The sequence below is a fragment of the Dromaius novaehollandiae genome, chromosome 3 (genome assembly GCF_036370855.1).
Source record: "Dromaius novaehollandiae isolate bDroNov1 chromosome 3, bDroNov1.hap1, whole genome shotgun sequence".
NCBI classification, from domain to species: domain Eukaryota; kingdom Metazoa; phylum Chordata; class Aves; order Casuariiformes; family Dromaiidae; genus Dromaius; species Dromaius novaehollandiae.
The window spans coordinates 84908523-84922275 of record NC_088100.1 but is presented as its reverse complement, the minus strand read 5'-3'; the positions used below and the strand labels follow the sequence as shown (position 1 = coordinate 84922275).

General features: G+C 37.1%; 1 protein-coding gene across 6 annotated transcripts in view; it reads right to left on the bottom strand.

The window, feature by feature from the left end:
- Nucleotides 1-1303: 1303 nt before the first annotated feature.
- The window catches only part of MTR (5-methyltetrahydrofolate-homocysteine methyltransferase), a 54276-nt gene continuing 41826 nt past the window's right edge, over nucleotides 1304-13753 (bottom strand). For 4 of the 6 annotated variants that reach the window (XM_026108942.2, XM_026108941.2, XM_064509348.1 and 1 more), the window contains 9 exons: nucleotides 12594-12675; nucleotides 11697-11795; nucleotides 10425-10500; nucleotides 9068-9223; nucleotides 8182-8378; nucleotides 5492-5692; nucleotides 4026-4218; nucleotides 3114-3226; nucleotides 1304-2986 (listed from right to left, as the gene is read on the bottom strand). In XM_026108942.2, the coding sequence (XP_025964727.2) occupies nucleotides 2900-2986; nucleotides 3114-3226; nucleotides 4026-4218; nucleotides 5492-5692; nucleotides 8182-8378; nucleotides 9068-9223; nucleotides 10425-10500; nucleotides 11697-11795; nucleotides 12594-12675 (1204 nt within the window). In that variant the 3' untranslated portion in view covers nucleotides 1304-2899. Of the gene's footprint in view, nucleotides 2987-3113; nucleotides 3227-3246; nucleotides 3829-4025; nucleotides 4219-5491; nucleotides 5693-8181; nucleotides 8379-9067; nucleotides 9246-10424; nucleotides 10501-11696; nucleotides 11796-12593; nucleotides 12676-13753 lie in introns of those variants that run through there. The other 2 variants (XM_064509347.1, XM_064509350.1) reach the window with 2 other exon arrangements.

The window sequence follows — 13753 nt, the reverse complement described above, 5'->3', positions numbered from 1 at the left end:
GTTCCCCCTGAAACCCACAGACTAAGATATGTGCCTCAAAACCTCATCTCCTGACTGCTGGCCTAACTTACAGCCAAAAAGTGAAAGCAACATGAGTACACAAAGGGAATTACCCATGAGGATTAAACCAGAATTGTTTACAAATCATTCTCAATTTTCATCTCTTACATTTTGCATCTTCGTTAGTCATACTTGAAAAAGCACAGAAAAAAATCTTTTCTGTATTCTACAACTATCAGTCTTTCTTTAATACTATCAGCTCCATTTAGTTGCTTCAAAGAGGTAAATTCTACGATTTTTCAACATGGTTCCATGGAAGCAAAATAATCTTACCTGGTGGAACTTTGAGAACCTTTTCCTTCACAATTTACCTTTGTTCTGGAGAGAAGAATGAAAACTTGTCATATTCAAAATGTCAGCTGACAATTTGAAGTAAAAAACTTTTGAAGAAATTGTTCTGGTTAAAAATATTTGCATAATAACAGTGAAAAACTCTTCCAAACAGGTTCTCACAATGAGAGATGCAGGTAAAGATGAAAACTTCTGTCAGTGCATTATACCTCCGTGCTAGGACAAAGTAACTGCACACCATTCGAAACCAGGCTCTTGCACACAAAGTAACACCACCACTGGGTTATATGCGAGTGCACCTATTGCTCTGTGGGTCTGATTTTGCTAGAGCTGTAGTCACTAAAATACGAGCTACTAATTTCAACAGAAGCAACAATTATAACAAAAAAATACCAAGTTGTACAAGTCAAACTTTGACCTCATTCCCACAATCACAGCTTCAAATAAGGCACTCTTCTTCCAACTATAGAAGATATCAAATATCAAAAGGAAAGTGAAGAGGCTTTTGATTTTTACAGACTATGTATTTTAGGAACTTATTTCCCCTTACATTAGCTGCCCCCCCCCCTTTTTTTTAAGCACAGTCTGTCAAACTGTAAGAGCTCTGTAAAATTGAGGAAGCATTCCAGCAGCAACAATCAGTTAATCAACAAGGACAGAGCTCAAGTTTCTCTCGCTGGGGGGTGTGGGTGTGGGTGTGGGTGGGTATACAGTGTAAATATAATTTCTGAATGAATCATTTTGAGAGAGAGAGAGAAAGAGCGCACGCATGAAAGAGCGTGCGTGTGAAAGAGACTCATTTAGAAATTATTTTTGTAAGTCATTAAAGGATGAGATATTCTAAAGCATTCAGTTGAGAGCAGACTTACTGAACCACTTAAAAAAAACCCACAGCAGCTTTTATATTTTCAGATTCATCTTACAATGCTAGTATTAATTTCGACATCATCTGTTCAGATCATTGCACAGATTTTATTGCTGCCACTTAAAGGATAACACTATTGACAGCTTAACCTTTATTAAACTGTTGATACATTATGATTCTTTTAGTATAAAGTCAGATGAAGACATTATAAAAAATGATATAAATAATTACAGATAAACTATTTAGAAGAACATTCTCTTCATAGTATTGGTTTTTCTTGATAATTAGAGACCAGAAAAGCAAGATTTCACCCTCATAACATTTTAGTGGATTAGCATTTAAATAATACCTGAGTTGTTAATCTCTGGAAAGTGGAACTAGTTTAAAAGCTGCAAACAATTAGCTCAAAGTTAACTATGCATGTGAAGAATAAAACTACTGGGTGAGCTATTATTTATGATACTATGGTACGGCAAGATATGACTGAGCATGAAATTTAGGTATTCAATCTACTTAAACATTTTTTCTACATGAAATGAATGAAGAGAATAAAAAGGTGAGCCTTCAAAACATCTCTGCACAATGACTAGTGCTGCTACTATTTGCTTTTAAAATCCAGGTACCCAGACACTTAGAGTTAGTAAAACACTGAAGTCAGCTCCAAGCTTGCTCTCTGTGTACTTACAGCAATAGTCATGCTTCTCTCGTACTTTTCACATAAAAAAGGTTGTTTAAAGATGAATCAGGCCCCACAGCTTAACTGTGAGGTAGGAAATACTATTACCCTTTATACAGAGTAGAAACAGATTGTGGCTTGCTGAAAGGGAGAGGAAGCACAAGACTGCCGGGGTGACAACTCCCCAGGCTCAATCATCCCATCTAATGCTTTGTGATAATACAGCATCTGATTTTACTCCAGTACATCGTATGGCTTTGATAGTTCTAACCACAATCATCATCATGAAGTGTATTTAAAAACTTGAGTTGTTCTTTAGGTACAGCAACATTACATTCCAGATCACGAGCCCTAAACATGGAACAGACAGGTTTTTTGTTTTTTTTTTTTAAAAAAAGACCTGTTGTACTTCAGTTGTTCTTGATCACTCAGTATAAAACCCTTGCTGACTTCAGAGACAAAAATGCAACATATTTCTGTATCCTGACTTGCCAAAACACATTAAAAAAAACAGAAGCCAACTTTTGTTCTATGTACATCCACAGCCAGCAGGATACAAATTCTTGTCCCCAATCTCAAAGCCTTCTTCAGGACAGGAGAGCTTTGAAACTCCCACATCTCACTCTACATCTAGCTCAGCTAGAGTACTTGTGCAAAAAATAAAAATAAATAAATGCATATTGCTATGGCTAAGAGATTTGCAAGGCATCCATAGTCCCAAGGCAAGAGTACAGGGCAGATTTGAAGTTCCTTGATCAAAAATAAAAACAATCAAGCTACTGGAAGAGGGCACGGAAAGAGCTGGTTTCAATGGGAAGGATTTTCTTATTGGACTTGAATTTGTTGGGAGGTTTGTTTGTTTTTCTGGACAGACCAGTGACAAACAATACAAACCATTTCCAAAGAATACCAAGAATACTGATGTAAGATTATAGACGCCACTCTATTCTTCCTTCTGGGAAATGGACTGATCAAAGTGCCTGCCCATAAGACACATGCACACACAGCTATTCAGGATCATATCCCAGAATGGGTCCCAGCCATTTCTCCACCTCTGGCACAGGCAAATTTTTTCTCAGTGCATAATCTTCAACCTGCAATGGGAGCACAAAACATGATTTGGAATCTCCAGCTTTTACTGTTTCCAAAAAGTTTTCAAACATCTGGTCACAAGGTGTTTTTGAATACTATAACAGTATGATAATGCACAGTGCAAGTTACCTGATCTTTACATATCTTGCCAACAGCAAAATATTTGGATTTGGGACTGGAAAAGTAGAGGCCAGAAACTGCAGAAGCAGGTGTCATCGCTAATGATTCAGTTAAACCAATTCCTGGAAAAGAGAATGAACAACATTTTTGTTCTCTGAATTGATAACAAGCATAAATTCAGAGCCTCTTTTGTTGGGCAGACTGGAAATCCTGAAACAGCTTCTAGCAAACTAGAAAACCAAGCAGCTTTCAACTGCACTAAAAATTTTAAAAAAATTTCCACTTGTTATCTATCCCAAAAAATAGGCACAGCTTTACGTGTATTGTAGACTTTCATTATAGGGTTACTGTAGAGTAACTTAGAATTTGTTTGAGGGGAAAAACTTGGACACTTTGGCAACTGAGAAGGGTAGCTAGAGCTTTGAAACATAGGAAGGTATTCTGAGATTGTGGAATTAGCAGTGAAGTAGCTGACATTTAAAATATCAGAGGAAAACAAACAAAATAATTTGTTCCTTTTTAAGAGTTACCATCTCAAGGTTTCTGTGGTCCAGGAAAGACACTGATGAATTGGCTTTTATTCCATTTATATCTGGAATGTCTTCTTGCAGCCATACGGATGCTAGAAATTTTCTTTTTGTGCAGAACCCTGTTTGCATGCAATCTGCTAATTAGGGACATATCTCCTTCATCAACAGCACTGGCAGTATTTTGCAAACTCTTCCTTGAATGAAGCAAAATAAAAATGGCAATGAAAAGGGAAAGACAGCAATTCCCAGAACTGCTTTAGTTTTATATTTTATGTAGCTCTGCACTTCCCATGTCATTGTCTTGCTAGCATTTCAATCTTTAATTTGCTTTAAAAATTAAATAAATAAATAAATAAAAGCCAAAGGATCTTAGAAAAATATACAGAAGTACCTGTTGTTTCCTCAACATTTGCAAGTTTCCACATGGTGAGTTTTTCTGTATGGTCTGGCTGGCTTGGATATCCAGGGGCAGGACGAATCCCCTCATATTTAATTCTGCGCAGGTCTGAGACATCTAGCTGCTCACTACTGCAGTAAGCCCAGAATTCCCTTCGAACCCTTTCATGGAGCTCCTCAGCAAATGCCTTTTCAGAGAGTGCAAAGATTCTTTTAATTTGTGGAGATGTATGTGGAGATGCAATCAAAATGCAACAGCCATTTAATTAAGATGAACAAAGACAGAGACTTTCTCCCTGCCCCCCTTTTATTTTTTAAGGGGGGATCTTATTATAGGTGAGAAATTGGATTAAATTTAAATTCATATACAACTTACTTTTCCTATTCAGGTGTTTTAGATATTTCTCTTTTTGGTAGACTGAGTTTTTTGGTTGTCCTGCTTTAAAATCATACCTGCTTGAAGATGTAAAGATGTGGGCAGTAACAGGAAAAGATGAAGTATATTAGCATGTGATGATGATATATCACTATAGCACCGAAGACATTAGGTGCTGACTATTTTGGGCATCTCCTCCAGTTCTAGCTATGGGAGGCCAGATCATTGTTGCATCCATGCTAGTATCAGATGTAAATAAGCACCACTGTTCTTTTTAGCAGAGGAGCTTTCCTCTAGCTGAAAGTGGGCTATAGCTTTTCTTATCTGCTCCTACAGCTTACACGAGAATTTTGCCAGCAATGGCTGCATTCAGGACAAATTCCCTCTTCAGTAAATGTGTTCGGATGGCATCAAATAATAATTTCTGAAACTCTGTTATAGCTAAAGATACACGACTCAAGCTAACCCTGTGTTAACCTTGTTCACTTTACACTTGAGTTGCTGTAAGTTGTAATATGATTACTTAGGTGTAAGCACGGGGCTGTCAGTCAGGGCAGGAGGGGTTGGGGAGATGCATGGACAGAGAATTTTTAAGTCACTTCAGCTACAGCTTTATGAGCACCTCTGTCTATGCCTAAGACATGTTAAGTCAAAGGCTTGTAGCCTGGATACATCTGCATGGCTACCATTAAAGTAAGATGGAGGCCTGTCTGCAATTCAAGTATATAACCAGTGGGTCACACCTAGGTCCAAACATTGTCTCTCATTTAAATAAAGCAAGCTTTAAAGATCTTTTTAAATTGTCTTGTTTTAAAATCTACTAAATTCTATAAAAACCCACATAAAGAACTGGGAGATGTGTTTGCAACTGGAAGATATGGATAGCAGACTCCCCTCAGGCTCAGAAGACGACTCTCCTCTCAAGACAAGTTCAATAGAAGCAGTTCACTTTCAGATTTAATGCAGAGCATACCTCACAGACAACAGTCTAGAACTTGAAACAGCAACTTGTCAAACAGAGTCAGAGAAAACTTACACAGAGGTCAGAGAAAACTTACACAGAGATATATGATAAAACCTCATACCTCTGCTAACCGGTCTCCAAGAGCCTTTACCATTATGATGTTGTACTCATCATCCTGCTTCCTAAATTCATTGCACAGCTCGTCTACTCCAAAGCAGGCCACAGCAAACAGGCCTAAGTAGTCACAAATGCCAGAATCTAGCGGTGCTATGAAGTCAGAGAGGCAGTAATAGGGATCTGTGCAGGCAGAGTCCTTTTCAGCCTAAAATAACAAAAATAATGCAATAAATCAGAACATTTTAAAAAACATTAATCACTATTGATCTAAAGAGTAGTCTTTTTAAGATTAACAGACATAACCCACTTCTGACAAAGCATTAGTATTTGAGACATGATGTCTTTCCTGTGCTTGAATTAGATGAAAAACACCTCTCCTCCTCTAAGGGTGTTTGGATCACTGAAGAACAAAATGTCAAAGGAAAGAGGTGCTGCGCTGAACAGACATGGAGAGACGTTTTGCCTCTACAGCTAGCAAGCTTTAACAGTTTTTGTAATGCTTTGTGTGCAGAATAATGAGGAACATACTTTCACCAGCCACTAAGGAAGAGGAGTTTTCCACTTCTAGCACTCACCAATTCCACATTTGTTACCAAAACCGAGGACTGATAGCTTGCATCCCAGTTACGCAAACTGCAGAATTCTTCAACAACTCTAGCACTTTAGAATGTTTCTGAGAGTTTAGAAACACTCATAATTTCATGAGCTACGTACTGCATGCTCAGCAGTCCAGACAAAATGATACCCCAAACTCTATGTTTACACTAACCACACACTAACACAAACAAAATGTACCTATCACCACTGAAAAGGTGAAACCCAAGCAAGGTTCAAGGGGGGTTATGCAAAAAGGGAATATCCTGCTCGCTGAGGCCTCTCCCAAAACAGAAAAAGAGGAAAAGAGAAAGAGTTGACTGAATGCTGGAAAGAGCATCTAAAACAAAGTTTGACAGTTGGGCATCAAATTAGTATATTCACTATAGGAACAGGACTGCTATTTAAAGAGTGGTACAGCTTTTGAAATCTACCCAACTTACAAGGAGATAAAAGCTATTTCATGCGTATCACTTGATTCACAAGATTCTCCACCAAGTTTTCTTATTCTACAACAACATTCTGGCATTAACACCACTTTTTACCCAGTTCCCTACTGCTATTAAAAAATAATAACAAAAAATAAAGAGAGGAAAATGATCAACTGTTTGCCTTGTTCTATAACCAAATAGGCTGTAGAGAGTATCATAAAAGTGAAGAAATATGAAAGCTTTTTCCACACAGATGATCTCAATACTAATTTTGAAGTTCCCTTTTAATGATCATAATTAAAAAAATATTAAATGCATCTACAAATTTTAGATTTACATCAACTCCTTGCTAGTGTCACGGAGAGAACCCTGTGTACCGAAAGAAATGTTTTATGTAAGGAGAAAGAGACAATTACTCTCTTCTACTTCACTCCAGTGAATTACTGTGTGCGCAGGACTGAAAGAGATGCAGATAAAACAGACGGAGTCCAGAATGGTACCCACAAAAGCAAGAGTTTCATGACCTTAACCTTTGAGAAAACCTGAAGAATGGGGAATAAATTACATGAAAAGAACATGGAAAAAGGAAAGTAACAATATTCCAATACGTAAAAAACACTATAAAAAGAATGTCAAATCAGATATTCTCCATGGGAGAGCACTGGGAAAAGGCCAAGAAAAGAAACTGTAATAAAAAATGATTTAGATGGGATATCAAAACTTTTAACTAGGTCATAAAGCCCTGAAACAAGCTACCAGGAGGAGTTTTAAGACAGCCCTCCCTGGATGTTTGTGAGAACGGTTTATATAAACATCTGTCATGGATTGTCAAGGGACACTAGAGCTATATCCATGCAACGAACAGGAACAGATAACCTTGAAGCCATGCATTTTTTACTACAATTCTGCAATATTGACATAGGGTTGTCCTCACAGAACACTGTACTCCAAAAACTGAGGTATCTTAAATTTGTTTCTGCTACGTTTGATGACTCTGAATACGTAAACTATAAATCAGAATTTGGGGGAGAAGGAGAGGCATAACATCTTTTAAATGTTGCTCAACCTATCAAGATACATTCCAATCTAAATAAGTATGACTGAAGTATCAATACTTACAACAGTGATTCTCTCAATCATGCTTACCAGCCAACAAAATAATTCTAAACTGCCACTTGATATGGGGAATTTTACATAAAAATTAAGACTACCAGAAACTCTTATCTTCATTGAGCTTTATTTTCCATGCATTATAAATATTTTTTAAGCTTTAACACATTCCAGCAGAATTTCTCATGTAAGGCAGAATCCAAGCATATTATTAGAGAATTTAGGTTCATTAGGTTCTAATTTAGCACACAGGATCTATGTGATGAATTTTACAGAGCAGAGTGCTTTAGGACACCTCAAATATTAAAATGGAGACAGAAAACACAGGTCGTATTTGAGGATGCCAACTCTGTTAAGCTTTCTGTACAAATATTAGGCTTGGGTCATTGCTAACAAGATCTTACTATTACTAAAAGAGAAAGAAATGGCAACAGATAATGAATGAAGTCAGATAACAGCAAGCATTTTCTGCACAGATTTTAATAGGACCCTTTTGTTCCATTCTTGCAATTCATGACAAAAATTTTTACTTTAAATAACAAATATTCTTTCATTATACCTGTTGCCTCAAACCATAAAATTTTGCTATTGGTTCCATACATCCTACTGCATCTTCTACGGCATATAAATGGATATCATCTTGAACACTTTGAGCTGGCCAGAATCCAACCACGCCCCTGGCTTGTAATTTCTTTTGATTAATCAATGTTTTCAGCAGATTTTGAGCATCGTTATAAACTCTCTTTGCTTCTTCACCTACCAAAAAAAAAAAAAACTTTAGAAAAGGCATGTTTTCACAACCATTTAAAAGAGCTTAAGATTGATTCATTTTCCACATAATTCTCACATCACTGCAACAATCCACCAGCTACAGCAAACAGAGAAGACATCACTATGACTATGTCTATACAGCTGTAACAACATATATCTTGAAATAAATGTTTCAGCAGCACCATTCTAGTAGAGGCAGAAGATGCAGAACAAGAGGAGTGATAGGGGAAAAATGTGTGTGCCCCTGTATTATCACAGCGCAGCAGATCAGAACACTAACTTCAGTATCATGCTTTCAGTTTCATCATGTATTCCAAGGCCTACTGGGTAGTTTCAAAAGGAGACAGAGCCTTCTTGTCATCTTCACCCACAACAGGGATACAGACCTATTAGGTGCTCTGTTGCCATCTTCTGTCATTAAAATAGCTCCCTGTGTTTTGGCATCCAGGTTAACTCCAAAAAAGATAACTAAACAGTTTTCTCCATTATTTTTCAGTCTCGCATCCCAACACTTCCTTCAGTCAGTGTTGCTTTATGCAGAAGATCTAAGTGAAACTTAAGTTTCCCGGTATTTTTTACTATTCCTATGTATTTCAAAACATTCCGAATTTTAATGCAGCCTGTCATGTCTGTTAGGATTATTTACATGAGGTAAACACAATTTGAATACTTACCTACAGTTTTATCATTAAAGATTTTTGGGAAACCTCGGTTGGGATACTTTCCCCTAAGTTGCCAGACATCAAAGAAAGGCTTCCAGTCAATGTACTCTATCAATCTCTCCAGGTCATAATCTTCAAAGACTTTTGTGCCGATGAATTTTGGTTTAACTGTAGGAATCAGAAGTACAATCTGACATGAAGGAAATAATTGAATATTATTCTTATATGTGCAGTATAACCAATGCTCACCAACCTCCACCACTACAAATGACTTCTTCCAAAGTACTGCCTTAGAATTCTCACTGACATACTCTTCCCATGTGATACCATACTCTACAATTATAATGTGATATATTGACTAAGCATAAAAATAACCAAAATACAAAAATTAAGGCCTTTTACTCATTCATATAGATAAATTAGCTGTTGGATTTCTCAACTTATTTCATTGGCCAAAATATTTAACAGAAGACCAGAGAAAACAACACAACTTGTCCATATCTAACAGATTTTACATGCACGTGACACTCATAAATCTTGCTTTCTATACACAGACATACTACATGCTATGCTATTCTAGAATAATTCTGGCAACTAATATGAATTTTCTAAGAGGTTTTGCCACTGCCACACACTTCATAGGATGCATATGCACAAGTGAGAAAGAGACATGCACCCATGTCATGATGTGGCCACAAGCTCTGCATGCGTTTCATCTATGTTTTCTGCTACTTTATAACAGGAACTTTACTAAGATGAGCTATTGAAAATTAGCATTCTTTGGAGTCTTCTAAATGAAATCACAGAAAGCAGAGAAGTGTTAATGTCACTGCAAGATATGACTTCTTGTGGAATGCTGTTTATACTTCTGATTTCTAGCATTTAAAAAAATTCAAATTGAAACAAACTGGTACAGAAACAAGTAGAGAGAGGGGTAGAAAAAGCCTTTAACTCTTCCTCCCTTCAATTTTAAGGTGGAATTTGATACAAACATTATGTCATGACTTTTGTTTTTAAATGTGGACTAACAAGGTTCACAATATAATGATCTAGCTCAACATTCTTTCAGAAAGCAGGTATTAAACTTATCTTTGATCATACAGTGTTATGGGTAACCTGCTGTTTGGGGTCCCTCCCCAATTTTTTGTTAAAGATTGACTAATTTTTTTGAATATATTGATAGAAACATGGAGCAGAAACAGGACAGCAACATCCAATTTATGCAACAAAAAAACCCTGGCCAAACAGACAACATTTTTTTCAAGTTGTCATACATTTCCTCACAAAACGCTACTATATCCTAAAGTTTAATGAAGCATAATTCAATTAAAAAAACAAAACAAAACAAAATGACAACACACAAACTGACCCGGTTGATGGCCTGATAGCCAGTCATTATGGAAACATTTTCTCCTAGCTTGCTGTAGAGACAAATATCTTCTTTCCTGTATGGACATAAAGGATACTTTTACAGAGCCTCTTATCTTTCAGATAAACTGTAAACATTGAGGTTGTTGTACGGATTTACTCAAAGCAGTCTTTGGGACACACCTCAGTTCCATCAACTCCCAGTTCACATGGGTAAAGTGAAATCACAACAAACTAGCTATACTATACCATTATCTTTTCCTGCATACTTTTAAAAGAACTTGCCCACAAGATTTCTTGTTCCTCTGAACTACACCATAAGTTCTTTTACTACTTCAAATTACATGAACACAGAGGTACAGCAAGATGCTGTCCTAATTTTTGCAGAAAGCTTGTGACTGCAGTGGTAATACCACCACTGACATCAGCATGCCTCTAGGCAAATCACTGGCTCTGCTGAAACCCATGAAAAATTCACAGCAACTTCAGCAGGGTCCATGAATTCGCTGCTGATCTCTGCTTACGGAGAATGCTGCCCTCACTGATCTCAGCCTGGTGAACGGGTTCCCTGCCCAAAGACAGTCCTAAGCTTGGAAGGGCAAAATGTTCACAGCAAGAGGCCTCCTGCTTTATCTTTCTTTATCAAGAGACCATATAAGAGCTAGATGACTTTCAGTTGGCTTCTGGGTTTCTTTACAGAGAAGGCCTAAAAGGAGTAATTTGTTATTTTGATCCTACTGTTAGTCTGCACAGTCCATCTCCATGTTTCATTGCTTCCTCTTAATTGTCCTGAAATTGGAACATCAATTATTTCAAGATTGCTTAGGTCCCTAACCTAGGCAACATGAACATATCACAAAAACATGGTGTTGTAAAACATCCAATAGAGTATGGCTCAGCTACCACTGTAGGTAACCACTACCATTTTAGTTACCCGTGTATCTCTGCTTCCAGCTACTGCTCTAGGACAGCACGGGTCTCCTGTAGGTCGGCATGACAGCCAGCCCCATAAACATGTCCTGAATACCACTGATTGTCCACTGAAGATAATTAAGACTTTCCCAAGAATATTATGATGGTCAGGCAGAATTTTCCCTTATCGGCTAGAAAATTTGATTTCATATTCACTTCTGCAAGTTTTCAATCAATTCTACTGTATATTTTAAATCAGTACAAATAGACCTGAAAGTCATTAGTAAGGACTGAAAATGAGAGTTAATAATGTAGCAACCACTCCAGATAAGAAAAGAAGCTAAATCAATCATATTTGTACCTTGAGAGACTCGTAGTGTTCTTGCCTAATTTCTTCATATTCCTCTAATATTTCTTCAAAGAAGTCATCCTTTAAACTTTCATCTAGGAGCTGGGAGCACTGAAAAAAGCAAAGAGAAAGCACTAGATAGATACTGTAACATGGAATACAGAGGACAGAGCACGAACTTCAGACTAAGCCATCAGTCTTCCAAACTCTAGTTTTCAAGAACCTTATAATTAAACTTGACAATGCTAAACTCAGCCTCACCACTAATCTGCAAACTAGACTTAAAGCACGTTTAAGAATATGATTATTGCTGGAAGTACTGCCCTGCTACACAGGTAGTATTAAGAGAGACCAATCTGGCTCTGGAAAGATCTGAGAGGAAGATACCCCAGAACTTTAAAGCCTGAATACTCTTAGAAACAATATCACAGCTTGACTTAGTTCTTTCCACTAGGTATTTGCCAGCTAAGACTACCCATTCATCTAAGAGAGAGATCATCTATCACAGAAAACTCCAGTCAGCCATTTCACAGCACTAACATTTTTTTATTGACATATCACTAACTTCAGAAATAAAAAGATTAGAGAATAAATATCAGGAAATGTCACCAAACCACATCACTCCTGACTATGAAAACTACAATAAAGGCCTCAAAATGAATCACGTCACTGTCACTGGAGAAATGGGCATTTAAATAAAGGTACTCAATGACAATACCTAAAATAAGTCTGATGAAATAACCAAGCGACAGCAAAAGTTAACTCAAGCAACAGTAGTTTGGAAACCGTGGTCTCTGTAGTGCCTCTTCAGTTTTCTGCTGAAAAGCCTTAGATGAAAGGATGAAGGGCACAACAGAAAAACAGGGCACATATTTTTGCATAGATGAGAAACTATAATTTAGAACTTACAACCACAACACTCTTGGATGCATCCAGGACATGAATTACAGGTGCGCTATATCGTGGGGCAATTTTAACAGCTGTGTGTGTTCTTAAATGAAAAAGAAAAAGAGTGAGTATTTTCACACCTGAAACAACAATCAGACAAAACACCAGAATCTTTCTCTCTACAGTCAGATAAATCCGGACTTAATGGATAGACCAGAACTTCAAAAGAAAAAAAGAATTCATCTATCTGCTACATATGGATGATTAAACACAGATTATAATCAATAGGTATATAAACACCTTCCTTCAAAGGATATCAGAATGCTTTATAAGCAATGTGCCAATTTACTCACCCTCCCTCACTGTCTTATCAGTTGACTGGAAGTCAGCAACTCCTTAGTTTGAAACTCAGAAAATTTCAGTGAGAATGTTCCAAGCTAAGCCTACCAACAACTAAAGAAATTTATCTTTTTTGTGCATCTTAGATTTTTCCCTCCCATATGTAAGTTTCTAGGTTTACAGACTTGCATTAACATAGTCTAATGACTATTACTTCAGTTTCTCAATCCTTTACCTCAGAGCCAGAAGCACAAGCTCTTTACTCACCTGAAGAAGGGATTCTGTTAGTGGTCAATAAACAGAAAAACTTGTTCCTCTTAGGCCAGTCATGTCATATGCATTAAAAAAAATTCCCAGCTCATCTAAGTATTAAATATTTACTCATATCCCAACCTCATCAAAGTACTTCAGCATATAATGAAGAATCACTTCCCTATTATATTGCTTTGTTGATCAAAGTTTGGAGTCCTAACTGAAGCCTAAGCTAACATACAAAATGCAGCTGACTACCTCCATTGCTCACAGTCCTGGCAAACTATGTGCAAGTAAGTGCAGCAATGATGATCTTGCAGACAAAAGCTCCGTTTGCTTTCTTGAGTCCTAAGGTCAAACCCCATTTTCTGACTGATTTAAATCAGAACACAGGATGTGATCTTCCACAGCGAAGGTAAGATGTCCTTTTTCTTCAAGTTCTGTCAAATATTTAAAGCATTTGGGCATAGAAGTTACTGATCACAGTGCAACATAGCTGTGTAAGCAACTGCTTAGGATCTTCTTAATTTGTTTCTTGACAAGGCACTTTTGATCTTAGCAGATCCATTCATTACAAACAAGATACTGTA